Source organism: Elephantulus edwardii, unplaced genomic scaffold (genome assembly GCF_000299155.1).
Source record: "Elephantulus edwardii isolate Elephantulus edwardi_28Jun2011 unplaced genomic scaffold, EleEdw1.0 scaffold00104, whole genome shotgun sequence".
In the NCBI taxonomy this organism is placed as follows: Eukaryota; Metazoa; Chordata; class Mammalia; order Macroscelidea; family Macroscelididae; genus Elephantulus; species Elephantulus edwardii.
Window position 1 is genome coordinate 313,827 of NW_006399854.1, and position 14,481 is coordinate 328,307.

At 39.5% G+C, this 14,481-nt stretch overlaps 1 protein-coding gene across 1 annotated transcript in view; it reads right to left on the bottom strand.

Annotated features, from left to right (window-relative positions):
- LOC102864746 (chromosome unknown open reading frame, human C14orf37) overlaps positions 1-13,042 on the bottom strand; it is a 237,780-nt gene extending 224,738 nt beyond the window's left edge. The window contains exons 1-3 of the mRNA XM_006891764.1: positions 11,707-13,042; positions 4,352-4,603; positions 419-631 (exon numbers count right to left, since the gene is read on the bottom strand). Coding sequence (XP_006891826.1) covers positions 419-631; positions 4,352-4,603; positions 11,707-13,042 — 1,801 coding nt within the window. The remainder of the gene's footprint in view (positions 1-418; positions 632-4,351; positions 4,604-11,706) is intronic.
- Between the last annotated feature and the right edge of the window lie 1,439 nt (positions 13,043-14,481).

Consider the following 14,481-nt stretch of genomic DNA (forward strand, 5'->3'; position numbering starts at 1 on the left):
TGCTGCCTACAAAAGACACATCTAAGGAAAGGAAACAAATACAGACTCCAAAGAAAAGACTGGGGAAAAACACCAAGATGATAGTATCCAAAAACAAAAGAGAGAGAGAGAGCCAAGAATGACAATGCTAATATCTGATAAAATAGACTTTACGATGAAAACCACCATAAAATAAAAGGAAGGACATACATACGGATCAAAAACATAATAGATCAAGAAGACATAATCTTTGTTAACATTTATACACCAAATGATAGACCAACAAAATACATAAAACAATGGTAATAGAAAGGTTTATAATTTTATGGGTAAAGAGTGAAAGAAATTAGAAAAATCTGGTCTGGAAAATAATGTATTCAAATTTTTAAAATAAACTAGTATAATAAAATTAAAATAATTTTTTTAAAACCATGAATACCTTCAGATTCAAGTTGATCCAGGCCATATGTAGCCATTGTATTAACTCGATTTATGGATGGAACAACAGTTCTTCTCTCAGAGGAGGTATCAGAGGCAGGAAGTACCACTGGAACACTGGTCACCTCCTCCGTTATTCCAGGGGAGGACACTGGAGAGCCCAAAATTGAAGTGAACAACTCCTCACTTGGTTCTGTCACTGTGTTCATTAGTTCTGCCAAGAAAAAGACACGACTTGACCTACAAAAGCATCATTATGGGAAATGCAAACTGTCTTTTCATTGTTTAAACAAATTATTCATTAAATAATACCTTCTATATAGTAATTCTGGCACCTAGACCAGCTCCTGGCACCAAAAACTACATGAATCAAGCTAAAAATGTTCCCTTCCAAAAAATTATATTGACTCAAATCAAGATTATTTTATCAATCTGTCTCTCATTCATCTGAGTAATATGATAGATTTTAGAATATTTTCTGTCCTTTATTATCAAAAGCAACAAATTTAACAAAAATTCCTTAAAATATATGCCAAAGACTATTTTAAAAAATGAAGTTATCTTTCTAAAAATCAAGATAGAGAGTAAGAGCCTGATTTTGGTTTGAAATGTGTTCAGTTTTAAAGCAGCTCAATTTAGCCCCAGGTACTCTCAGGTTGACAATCTCTTACATGGTTGTAGTTTACAAATCTGGACTTAATTATAGAATTTTTAAAAAACAATAGATTCTCATATTTCCACATACTCCAATTTACTCAGTAAGAATCTCCACTGCTGAGTCTATGAAAATTTATATTTAAAAGCTTCCAAGAATATGTATCAACAGAGTCTTTCTTGCATATATTACTGGTGGGAGTATGAAATGCAGCAACCACTTTGGAAAGCAGTTGGGCATTTTTAGGTGAAGTCAAGCATGAGTCTACTTCAAGATGTATATATACCTAAGAGAAACGCTTGTATGCCTACAATGATTAACAAATAAAAGAATATGAAGCCTCTCATCCTTTTTCTTTCATATGGGATGCCACTCCCTTTGCAATGTAACTTTCTAAAAATCTAACATTATAATTTTACCTTCAAAAAAAAAAAGATTATGTATGACAGTAATACTCACTGTAGCCAAACCTAGAAATGAATTTAAAGTAAATGAGCAGGACAGTAAATGAAAAGTGAATGAATAAATTGCAATATATTTTCCTAATATAACAATAACAACAACAGTGGATTATTATACAGAAGTCAAATATATCTTAGTGTGGTGTCAGAGACCTTGATAATTGGCTTTCCTAGCTCTAACTGGGGGAATAATCTCCAGCTAACTTAACTGTGGACACACAGTATTGCAAATTATCAACAGCTGTAGATCGATATAAGAAAGCACTCTCCACACTACGGGGTGTGTGAAAATACTAGCACAGGAGCAGCACTGCAACTGGTTAACTTAGACCAAGCCTGCTAGAGAATATGAAGTTGTCTGGACTGAGAAATCATATATGGTGAACTAAGGCCCATTGCTCACCAGATTCTACAACAACAACAAAAAAAATTAGCTTGCATACCTAGAGTCACATGAGTCATTGCCCTGATGAGTCTGAGTCTCTGGAGGACCTTATAACAAATCACCAAACCCACAGGCCATAGAGAGATTACAGAACTGAGCTACAGATGGAGTCATTAATGTTAGAAATTAAGGAACTTTATACAGCTGGTTAAGCATTCAGGACTTCATTGACCTAAGACTTCTTATAAACAATCTGCTATTAATCTTAGCAGAACAAAAAAATAAAAACACGGTAAGAAAATAAGTTCCAAAATGGCTATAGTGTTCTTTTTATAAGTTAACCCAGCTAACATAATTTAAAGTGCAAGCTTTTAACAAGTATAGATGTAATAAACCTAAAAGAAATTCAAGGAAATGATGAGTACAAGATTCAGGGCAATGGTTATCAGGGAGGAAGGATGAGATGTGAAGGGTCATGTGGCTGCATGTAGGTTATTGACAAGGCACCAGTCATTGTGAGGAGGAGGAAGAATTGCAAAGTATTTATTACATTATTTTGAAAATGTAGTAAATATTTACAAGTGAGCTACAACTGGATTAGTGAGACACAGACAGGAGGTGCAAAAATAATCACACAGCCATTCCTCACCATTCCATAGGGAGGTCTGGTGACTTGGTGGTAAGGAATTGTGTTGCCAATTCAAAGGTACGTGGTGTGAATCCACCATCTGCTCCTTCGGAGAAGAGCAATCTCTTCCTATGTGATTCATCACCTTTGAAAATCTACAGAGGGTCAGCTATGGCTCAGCTCCAACTAGATAATACACAGCAACTTGGATTCCATATTTTCAAATTCACCTACTTGCTAAAATTTATATATAACCTCAAAATCAATGCTTGTGGCACGGTCGCTCTACTTCAGACATGCATATGCGCAGACTGGTGAAAAATGGCATACAGTCCCAGCTGAAATCAAACAAGGCTGGATGAGGAATCTCTAACTCAGGGTTCACAGGGTCTCTTTACAGAACACCTCACTGCTATCAAGTTGCAACTGACACAGTACTGACTCCCCAACAGGTATTCAGAGGCTACAGATTACACAAAAGACTGACCATCTTTCTCCCTACTAGTAGCTGATGGAGTCGAACCACTCACCTTTAAGTTAGCAGAGCAACTCCCTATAGACTAAGCCACCAGAACTCCCTTTATAGAGCATATTGTTCTTGTTATGTACCATTGACTGGAAAACAACCCATAGCTAACCTTCCAGCAGCTTTTCAGAGGCAGAAAACTACACAGGAGGAGACTGCTCATCTTTCTTCCTTGGAGCAGCTGATGGATTTGACCACATGCCTTCAGGTCCACAGCATATCTCCTTATCACTAGACCATCAGAGCTCCCTCTATAGAACATAACTACCACAAATAATGAAAACTTACTAATTAAATATTTTTAAATATCCAAGTGTTTCTAACGATCATCCAATCCAGATTGAAAATATCCCTTCTTTTAAAAAACCAGAGTTTCTGATGGCCTCCTATAATAAAAAGTATTCTGTATACAGCATTTCAAATCCTTAAAATAGCCTCTATAACAGGTGTTGTTGTTGTTGTTGTTGCTATGTGCCGTTGAGTCGTTTGCGACTCATAGCGACCCTATGTACAACAGCCCTAAACCGTGCTCTATCCTGTGCCAATCTCATTGCCTCTGTCACACCCATCCCGATTACCCCAGTCACTGAATCAATCCACCTCATAGAGGGTCTTCCCCTCCTGTGCTGTCCCTCTACTCTACCCAGCATGATGTCTCTCTCTAAAGACCTGTCTCTCCTTACAACATGTTCAAAGTATGTCAGAATCCTTGCCTCCAAGGAGTAGTCTGGTTTAACCCTCTCTAGGATGAATCTGTTTGTTTTCTTGGCAGTCCATGGTACATTCAATACTCTTCTCCAGCACCAACAGCTCAAAGGCGTCAATTCTCCTTCTATCTTCCCTAGTCATTGTCCAACTCTCTGATGCATAACAGGTGTTAGTTAGGTGTTATTTGGTAAGGAACAAATAAAGCTTAGAGAAATGAAGAAACTTGTCATTCCTGGAATGAGTCAAGTTGGGATTCAAGCCGGATCCTTCCTATTTTCACCTCACCTCAGACTCCTAGCAGTCAGAGGTCCAGATGAGGAGAGCATTGTCAGGTCTGGTTGCACAAAACCCAGGCGTCAACCACACAGGAGTATTCATTTGGGAAATACCTCTAGTCCTGTTGGGCTATGACCCATAGCTTCAAACAAAAAACACTGCCCCCACCCTATCCCATCTGCTCCGGGTGTGTGTGCACCATGACCACCTACAGAGCCATCTGCCTCATTCTCTTGTCAGCTCACAGAAAAGGCCCACCATCAAAAGCACTAAGACCAATTTCTTCCTTACAAACCTTCCACAGTAGTAGCAACTTTGAAGGATAAAGGTACATCTGTGATTGAAACCACAGAGTCCACAGGTTCCGATCGTCTTGACTGCTGGGTGGCACCAGGAGCATCAGATATGGGTGAGGGAGACTCTTCTCCTTCTGTGGTCTCACCAGCTGCTCTGGCAGCCTCAAGTGTAGAAACCTGTTCTTGTGTCACCAGTGGTAAAGTAGCATCTGTTTCTTGAACAGCTGTGGTCATCTCTTGAGTCATGATGTCTTAAAAGGGAAAAAAGAATATTTTTTAAATATACCAAATCTCTATACCAAAACCCCACTTTCTTCAAGTCAATTCTGACTCATAGAGACACAACAGAACAAAGCAGGACTGCCTCCTGTGGTTTCTGAAGGAGTAAATCTTCAAGGGGGTAGACGGCCCTATCTTTCTTCCATGGAGTGGCCTAGTAGATTTGAACCACTAACCTTTCAGTTAGCATTCCTGTGCTTAAGCCACTATACCACCAGGGCTTCTTAAGAAGTAATTGCATACGTTATAAACTGGGGGAAGGGGCCACACAGCACTATCTCAGGAAAGAGAGAGCTCAGAAATACATTTTTCACTATTGATTTCAGGAATGGTAGACATAAAGAAGGTAATTTTTTAAAAAATCACAAAGTAAACAAAATAAAATCCAAAACAAAGTAGGAAGACCAATAGTTGAGTTTTCAGACACATTTGAGTATCAACACAAGCAGTCTGTTGTGAAACAAATGATATACACAATTAAGTTAGATTCAGATTTTCTCTGAAGCACTTGCCTATACCAATTTTAACATCTGGATTTCTCAAGAGGAAAAGGAAGTTAGAATTTAACAGAAGAAGAAGAAGAATCACAATGACTGATGTTACTGCTATTAAGAACCACCAAGTTGGCTGTATGTACTACAGGACAAAACACCGCCTCTCGCCTGTGCCACCCTCACAATGAATGCTGTGCTTGAGGTCATCATCAGCCCATCCCATTGAGGGGTTTCCTCTTTTTTACTGGACTTCTAATGTTTACTGAATGCATCCTACACGTCATCCACACCCAGCCCTGAGTGCACGCATGGATTGTCTTACTTCCTCCTCCCACGTACACTGATGGGGGCGAGTACTAATAGCACCCCACAGGAGTGTCACAGTGATCAAGAGTGCAAACTCTAACATCAATCTGTCTGAGTCTGAATTCTGGCTCAGCCACTTACTAGCTGTGAGACCTTAAATTATCTAGTATATCTAGCCTGAGTTTCCTCGGTGATGAACTGAAGATAATAATGGTATCAGTGTGACTATTTCAAAGATTAAATTAAATCACACACAGAAGAAAAACATACTTACTACATGCCACTAACACAAAACAAAACAAAAACATTGGTTTCTACAGAGAACACCCCAAAGCAGGGTAACCCCATAGGTACCAAAGTAGAACTGAGCTCTACTTGTGGGGCTTTCATAGCTGATCTTTCAGATGTACATGTCCAGGCCTTTCTTCTGAGGTGTCTCTGAGAAACTGCCAGCTTTCTGGTTAGCAGTCAAGCCTATTTCCTAAAACTCCAAGTATTTCATGTTGTTGTGTGGTTTTATGTGCTGTCAAGTCCAACTCATAATGACCCTGTGAACAACACATCAGAACCCAGGTCTATCCTGTGCCTTTCTGATCACCTCTGACATGTGGAAGCCCACAGAGCTGCAGTCACTGCATCAATCCATCTTTTGAGGGTCTTCCTCGTTTTCACTGGTGCTCCCTTTTCAAGCATGATATCCCTTTCCAAGGAATGGCCCCTTCTAAACACATGCCCAAAGGATTATCTTTTTCTTACAGAGTAACCAAGGTCTAAAGAAGCTAAGAAACCTGCTGCAGTTACACAGAGTTCTTTACCACTGTGTTAACTATGCCTTAGAAACGAGATGGAGTGTTCTCTGTAGAAGGGTTGCATTTGGTTTTGTGTTTTTTGTTTTTTGTTTTGTTTTGTTTACCAGAATTAAACTCTTTATTCATCGCTCTTGTGTCACAGTCATGATCATTTTTATGATGTAGAAAGCATTCCTGGCACTTGACATCCAAGACCTGCTCAGAACACCCTGAGCCCTGGCCTTTCTCTTTGAAATGAGAGTTGTAGAAAAACCATTCAAGGATAGAGACCAGTGAAATGAGAAACCCAGTTATCAGCTTGGTTTGGGGCCTGGACTGTGTGGTTTTGTTTTTTAATTTTACCACAGTGTCATTGTTGAGAACATACCAGCAAAATCAACAGCTTCTATGCATGCCATTTAGCAACACTGATTGCATTCTTGAAGTTGTGCAAGAATTCTCCTTTGCAGTTGTTCCTCCTCCATTAAAATAACTCACAGCCCCTAAGGTTCCTATCTAACCTTCAGAGTTGCTGTTGTTATTTTTGATCCTAAGTAGATGGTTCTTAAAAGGTCATAAAGTTCAAGACAGATATTCTTACTAGTTAAAACTGTAATTTGGTTTTAAGAGGACTTCAAGGGAAGACTCCCTCAGGGCAATAATTTCAGAGGTTCATTCAGCCCTGCATTTGTTACTAAATAAGAAAGATACATAAAATAGACCTGTAGGGCATGACATATCTAGCTACCATAGGAATACTCTCTTTATAACATTAGAATCGCCTCAAATACATTATTGAAGAGTATTTATAAGGATCAAGGTTTACTTCCTTTATAGGGAAGGGCTTATTCTAGTAACTTCAAATACAATCACTCCTAAAAACCTCAACTTATAGAAGATCTTATTTTATCTCTTGATACAAAATACTGAACAGTCCATGGACTACTTTGAAAGAACAAACAAGCATGTCCGGGAGGACATATAACCAGGGATAATGACACTTCATCAGACATATAATCAGGGAAGGTCAGTCCTTGGAAAGGGCACCATGCTGGGAAAGGTGAAGGGTCATCGAAAGAGAGGAAGATCATAGACGAGATAGACTGATAGAGTGACTGGAGCAATGCGCTAGCGTATGTTAGAGATCAGGAGGATGGTGTAGGACAGGACAGGGTGCCAGTCTGCTCTTCATAGAGTCACTGTGAACTGTAGTCAGCACAATGGTGCCTAATAACAACAACAATTAAAAAATACTAACCCTAGATATCTAGCATATTAGCAAGTCTAGGAAGTTAACAATGAAAAACTAATAGCATTCTAGGAACAGATAGTTTCCACTAGTGACATCATAGTGCTTTCTATTACTGATTTCTCCTTAGAAACAATGTACTTACTTTAGAATAGTGGGTTTCCATTTTTACAATATAAGCAATTCATTTTCTTGGTAGCCACCCAATTTGGACTAATTTTCCCTTTTAATTTTTACATGTGATGGATTTAGATACCTGATAATTGGACAAATAATTGTGTGAGGATAAGGTTTTTACATGTGCTTTATATTTTTGTGCCTTGAACCTTTACTATTTTTTTTTCCTTTTCAACATTAAGATTGCTTGTTTATACTCCAGCACCTAGGACAGTGCTGTTTGCCACAAGATAATTACAGTACATAGTCTTCTCTTTCTAGATTAGAGTTTTCTATATTGTCTTCATTTTGAGAAATATTTTCCTCAACAAACATATAACTACTATTCTCAATGATCTCGATCTTTCACATCCTCTTGTATTCTTGGGGGGAAAAAGTTAAGTAAAAGGAATTCCTTGACTGTTTCTTTACATAGAACACTGAGCCAAATTGGATATCTCAAACTGAATGGTCCACTGTCTTTATTTATTCATCCATTTAAGAGAAATGTGTTGAGCACGTACTATGTGACAGATATCGTGATATGTTCTAGGAATAAAAAGTTGACTATTAATTGATCATAGCCAATAAGAGGATTAATGAGTAAGGAGCATACATAACAATTAAAATAATCAATTATCCAGCCCACAGTAACTTAAAACTCATTGCCATTGAGTCAGAGCCACTCATAGCCGACGCTCCTACAGGTTTTGGAGGCTATAAATCATACAGAGACGATTTTTCCTTTTCTTCTTTCTCCCAAGGAGCTGCTGGTAGACCCAAACCATAACAGTGCAACGTCTACAGCCTGCAGACCATATAAATGAAAACTAGCAGGTATCTAGCTGCAAGTCCTTGAGGTATACAAATAGTTAAGTGCTGGCTACTAACTGAAAGGTTAATGGTCTAAATCTACCCAGAGGCACCTCAGGAAAAAAGGTCTGGAAATCCGTTTCCAAAGCATCCCATTGAAAATCCTACGAGGTGTAGATCTACTCTGAACTGAGATTGCCATGGGTAAGAACCAACTCGACAACAATTGAGGGGAGTTGCTTTTTTCATTTACCACATAAGAATCATGGACTTAATCGTTCAATGAAATTTACTGATCTGTAACTTAATATCTTAAGGTATTAGAAAGAATCAAAAGAACTTTCTTACTCAGACATATGTGATAATTGCCTGGGTGTGTGGGCCCAACACTTAATTTTAAAAGCAACTTTTCTAAAAGCGTCTATGAAAACTTCCAGTAAACTACATCTTTCAGATTTACTAAGTGAACTGGACATGTGAAAACATATCTTTCATTTACAATTTTAATTTCATCTTAATAATACTGTAAAATGTATTCCTAATTTGCTGTTTTTATTAATTGGGCTACTTGATTAAGCAACAAATTGCATCTCTTCCAAAACAATTTGGCATGAGTATGTGTACATGACACTAAGCCTTTCCTTCCCACGCCATGATCTGAGCCACAAGAGTCATCTCACAGTCCACAAACAGAAGGCTTGCCAGTTTGCAGCATCCATACATGTAAAAGTAGAAAGTGCAGAAGCGAACAAGCAGATCATCTACAAATTGGGTTTTTCCTTTATGAGAAAACAAAATTGGAGAATTCATATATTAATACTGTAAGACACGTAAAACTTTTTGCAGGCTTTATCAGGCATGTCTTCTTTACAGTGGAGTAGTCTGTATTTTCTATAAAGCATACACTTACTTTTTCTGTATGCTTATATATTTTAATAATAAAAAGTTTGGAAAAAAGCTATTTATACGTCTGTCACTGATGTGTCAAATGCGATAATGGTTACCCATGGTGGATGGTGTTGGGTGGAGCTCCCTGATTAAAACAAGCTTGGAAGCAGGAGTGGCCTCAGCTTCCGTAAGTAGCTTGCCTCTGGAAACTCTATGATCCTGGAGAAATGATGAAAGTCACACAAGGGTGGAGGACTTTCATTCATAGGGTCGCTATGAGTCGCCTACGACTCGACAGCACTTAACAACGACAACAACAAAAGTCTGTCTTGGAGAGGGTGAAACCAAGTTTCTCCTTGGAGGCTAGGACTTTGAAGCTCTGTCTCACATACTTTGGGCACATGTCCAGATCAGTACTTGGAGAAGGACATTAGGCTCAGAAGAGTGGATGGACAACACAGGAGAGGATGACCTCAGATGAGAGGGATTGAGACAGTAATGGGGGCAATGAACATGGGTGTGTCAGAGTCAGTGAGATTGGGTCAGGACAGGATAGATTTCAGAGCTGCTGAACATAGGGTCACTATGAGTAGCAGGCAACTCAATGGCACATAACAACAACAATACAGTTTCTCAACCTCAGTACTACTGGCATTTTGGCCAGATAATTCTTTGTTGGGGGACTAGGGTGGGGAGAGGGGGTCACATGCATCGCAGGATGCTTAGCAGCCTCTCTGGGTCACTAGAAGCCAGTAGTACCTCTCAGTTTTAAAAATCAAAAATATCTCCTGTACCACAAGATAAAGGTAAATAATCCAATAGAAAAATGGGCACAGGATATGAACAGACACTTCAGCGAAGAAGACATTCAGAAGGCTAACAAGCACATGAAGAAATGTTCAAAATCCCTAGCTCTAAGAGAAATGTAAATGAAAACAACTATGAGCTATCATCTCACCCCAATCAGAATAGCAAAATTTAACAGAACAGCAAGCAACAAATGCTGGCGAGGTTGTGGAGAAACTGGAACCCTGATTCACTGTTGGTGGGAGTGTAAAATGGTGCAACCCCTGTGGAAAGCAGTATGGCGCTTCCTCAAAAAGTTGCAAATAGAGATACCATTTGACCCAGCAATTCCACTACTGGGAATATACCCCAAAGAGACCATAACTGACATCCAAGCAGATATACGCAAAACCATGTTTATTGCGGCTTTGTTCACAATAGCAAGGAGTTGGAAACCGCCTAAGCGCCCATTAACAAACGAATGGATAAAGAACCTGTGGTATATTCACTCAATGGAATACTACACTGCATTGAAAAACAAGGAACTCATGCAATATTATTAAAAATGGGTGACCCTGGAGGACATTATGCTGAGTGAAGTATCTCAGTCACAAAAGGACAAATACTGCATGGTGCCACTGTTGTAAAACAGGAATGACATCGGGGTTGGGGGGAGACTGAGAAAGATGGGTTCAATAATGTATACTGCATTGAAACAGATGAGGGAGTAAACTGTTTAAAAGGGATATGTGATTAGGTATTTTTGTCATGACAGGAGTCCAGAGCAAAGGCTGCATAGCGGAGTGGACCTGGGGGAGGGTTTGTAAAACAATGAAAGAATATTTCTTCTACTTTTCCAAGAGGTAGTATACTAGGGGGGAGGCTTGGGAGGGGAGAAATGTGCAGCAATGAATGAATGGAAATCCAAAGTCTCTGTAAATTTTCATTGAAATTAATAATAAATTTTTTTAAAGAAAGGGAAAAATATTTCCTGGCATTGACAAATGTCTCCAAAGAACAAAAGTTTTCTGAGCTGAGAATCACTGACCTATGTAAAAGAGTCTATTTGGGTATATTTTCTACATTAAACACATCTTTTACTTGTTAATTTTTGCTTTTCATCAAAAGCAAAAGACATATTTCTTTAAACTTCTGTATTCATAGCAATCCTATGTACAAGAGCCCTATTCCCTGCTCTGTCCTGTGCCAATCTCACTGTCTCTGACACACCTACACCTATTGCCCCAGTGACTGAATCGATCCATCTCATTGAGGGTCTTCCTCTCCTGCACAGTCCCTCCATCCTCCCAAGGACCTGTCCCTCCTTGTAACATGTACAAAGTATGTCAGATGAAGCTTCAGAATCTTTGCCTCCAAGGAGCAGCCTGGTTTCACCTTCTCCAGGACAAACTCGTATAGTCCATGATAAATCTAATATTCTTCTCCAGCACCACAGCTCAAAAATATCTATTCTCTTTCTTTCATCCCTAGTCATTTTCCAGCTCTGACAGATCTTATGTTGTTAAATATATATATATATAAACATACACTGTATATTAAATGATGTTTTAGCTTCTTATTTCTCTCTTTTTTACCTTTAAATGTGTTTCCCAATGGCTGACGTGTATCCAACTCATATCCTAATGTAGAAACAACAGTCTCTGAGGAAAATATGGCATCATTTTCTGGAGTGGGTTCTGTGAAGTCTGCTGTATTCTGGAACAGGCTTACAGCTGGAACACTCGCCTCTTCCATGGGACTTGTGGGAGTAAGGGAACTCTGATCAGTGAGGATAGCTGATCTCTCATCCTCATGTGCTATCAGACGAGCTGTGCCTGTGTGGGTTTCCCCTTCAGGCAGCCCTGGAGCCCTATCTGCAGCCCCTGTTGATGGCTCGGTCCCTTCCACACCATCATGGGTGACTTGAGATGTTTTCAGTTTCTCCTGAGCCTCTGTGCTATCTCCAAAATTCAGGGTCCGTATCTGGCTTATCCTGTCTAATTTAGTGTCATCCCACTCATCACTTAAGACAGAAGTGGTTGGAATAGCTGTGTTGACAGTGGCTGTGACTTCTGGGGTTCCAGGCAGGCTGTCAGTTTCTGATCCAACACTCAGAACATCCTCGGAAGTTACAAGCCAATGCTTGGTGGCAGAAGTCTGGGTCTTATCAGCTGTTATCTGAGGAGTTCTCGATCTGTCCGGAGTGAGACTTTCAGATCCAGTGCCTGCAGTGGGCTCCATACCAGGAAGAAACGTTGTCCTGTGGTCTGTAGCCACTCTAACGTCCTCAATCCTCAGATTAGGGGTTAGGATTTCTGTAGTATTTTCAGAGGATGAAGATGAGTATCCCAGACTAACTTCTTCCTGATTTTCAGGTGCAAGTAGTTGACCATCCAAATATTTCAGAAAGCTTTGTGTTGCTTCTGGGGCCACTTCTTCAATGGGCAGAATGCCCTTGGCATCAGTATTCAGAGAAGCCACAGCAGTGACAGTGACAGCTAACACAGCTTTAGAAAGTGTGGTTTCAGAAGATGTTCTCTCAGGCTGACTGGAGCCACGTGATGCCTCACCTGTAGTGACCATTGGCTCCGTAGGAGTATGAACAGCAGGTCCACTTGGCTGTGTGGCCTTTGCTTCTACAGGACGGGCACCTTCATTAATAGGGGACAAGCTGGCTAACAACGTTACTAAGGGCCCTTCTGACACTACCACTGGCTCTTCAGAGACCATCAGCTGGAGCATCTGTTTTGTAGTTTGGGAGCTGTTGTCTAGATCTTCTTTGTTCATGCTCTCAGACTGCCTTTTTTCCCCATGCAGATGTGCTATCTCCCTCCTTTCCATTCTGGGGAAGGCCAGACACTGTGTGGAAAAGTTAAGAAGCAGGAGGCTACAGAAAGCCAGACAAAGGTACAATCCAATCGTTGTGTTCATAGTGAAGGAGAAATCCGTACATAAATTGGCAGAGATGACAATTGCAGAAACCGAGCCCTGCAGAAAGAACAAAAAATAAAAACCAAACATCAAACTGTCACATATATATTTCTTGGAAATCCAAGCCAAATTCACGGCTGTTGAGTTGGTTCAGATACTCAGTGACCCTTTTGGACAGAGTAAGACTGCTCCACAGGGTCTCCAGTGCTACAGATTGTTACAGAAACAGATTGCCCCATTTTTCTCCTAAGGAGCCACTGGTGGGTGTGAGCCACCAACCTCCTGGTTAGCAGCAAATAGTTAATCACTTTGTCTTTGGGGGTAGAGAAAGAATGTATGTGTGTGCCTTTGAGTGGGAACTGACCCATAGTTGATCCTCCAGTGGGTTTTCAGAGGCAGAGAATCACATAGAAGGAGCCTGCTCATCCTTCTCCCATGGAGCAACTGATGGATTTGAACTGCATACCTTTGGTATTGCAGCGCAGCTTCTTACCACTGGGCCACCATCGCTCAGGGAGGGAATAACCCCCTTAAATTAAACCATAAGCAAATAATCTCCTTGACTTTGTGCTCAGAGGTGATAGGTAATAGAGGTTGTTCTATTTCTCTGTACCACTGAGACAGGGTTAACCCAATTCATTTCTCCCTGCTGAATTCTGTAGCTGATTTAATTTGAACTCCTTAGAAAAGGATACACATACCTCAAATACTAAGTTCTCTGATAAAACATCTACTTTAGAAATAAAATGCTTTTCCTTAAAAAAAATCTACTTTAAATAAATTAACCTTGAAGTTTTATTTGTAATATTCTTTCAATTCCTTTATTAATTATACAGTAAAAATGACTACAGAAATAGTAAAATGTCCAGAATATAAACAGTAACTCTTACATACTAATCTTAAAAAATCCCATGTCTTTCATGTCTGTTTTAAAACTTTTAAATGTACCAATTCTGTTCAGGAGTTTCAGAAGATATAAAAATTAATGTCGATTAAAACTTACCTCTAAAATGTTTAAATAATTTCTTACTCTTTACAACAACTATATAAATTATGGCAAAATTTTCCTGTTTCAAAATTTTCAGAATTAGAAAATTTAGGAAAAAAAAAACTAACAAAGTGAATAAGTATACATGTAAGGGAAAAAAGCTTTTTGCAAGAACCAGGCCTATCTACTAAATAAACATTGTAAGATTACAGCTTTAAAAAAAAAAAAAAAAGCATTCCTATTCATTACCACTAAGGCAGTGTTTTTGTTGTTGTTATTCTGTACCTTTGAGTAGGAAACAACCTGCTGACCTTCTAGCAGGTTTTTAGAGGAGGAACTTGTCCGCTGGTAGATTCAAACGCTGTGCCTTTGGATTACCAGCACAGCTCCTTACCACTAGGCTACCAGAGCCCCTAAAACAACCTCAGAACAGCTAATTCTGCTCAAATCT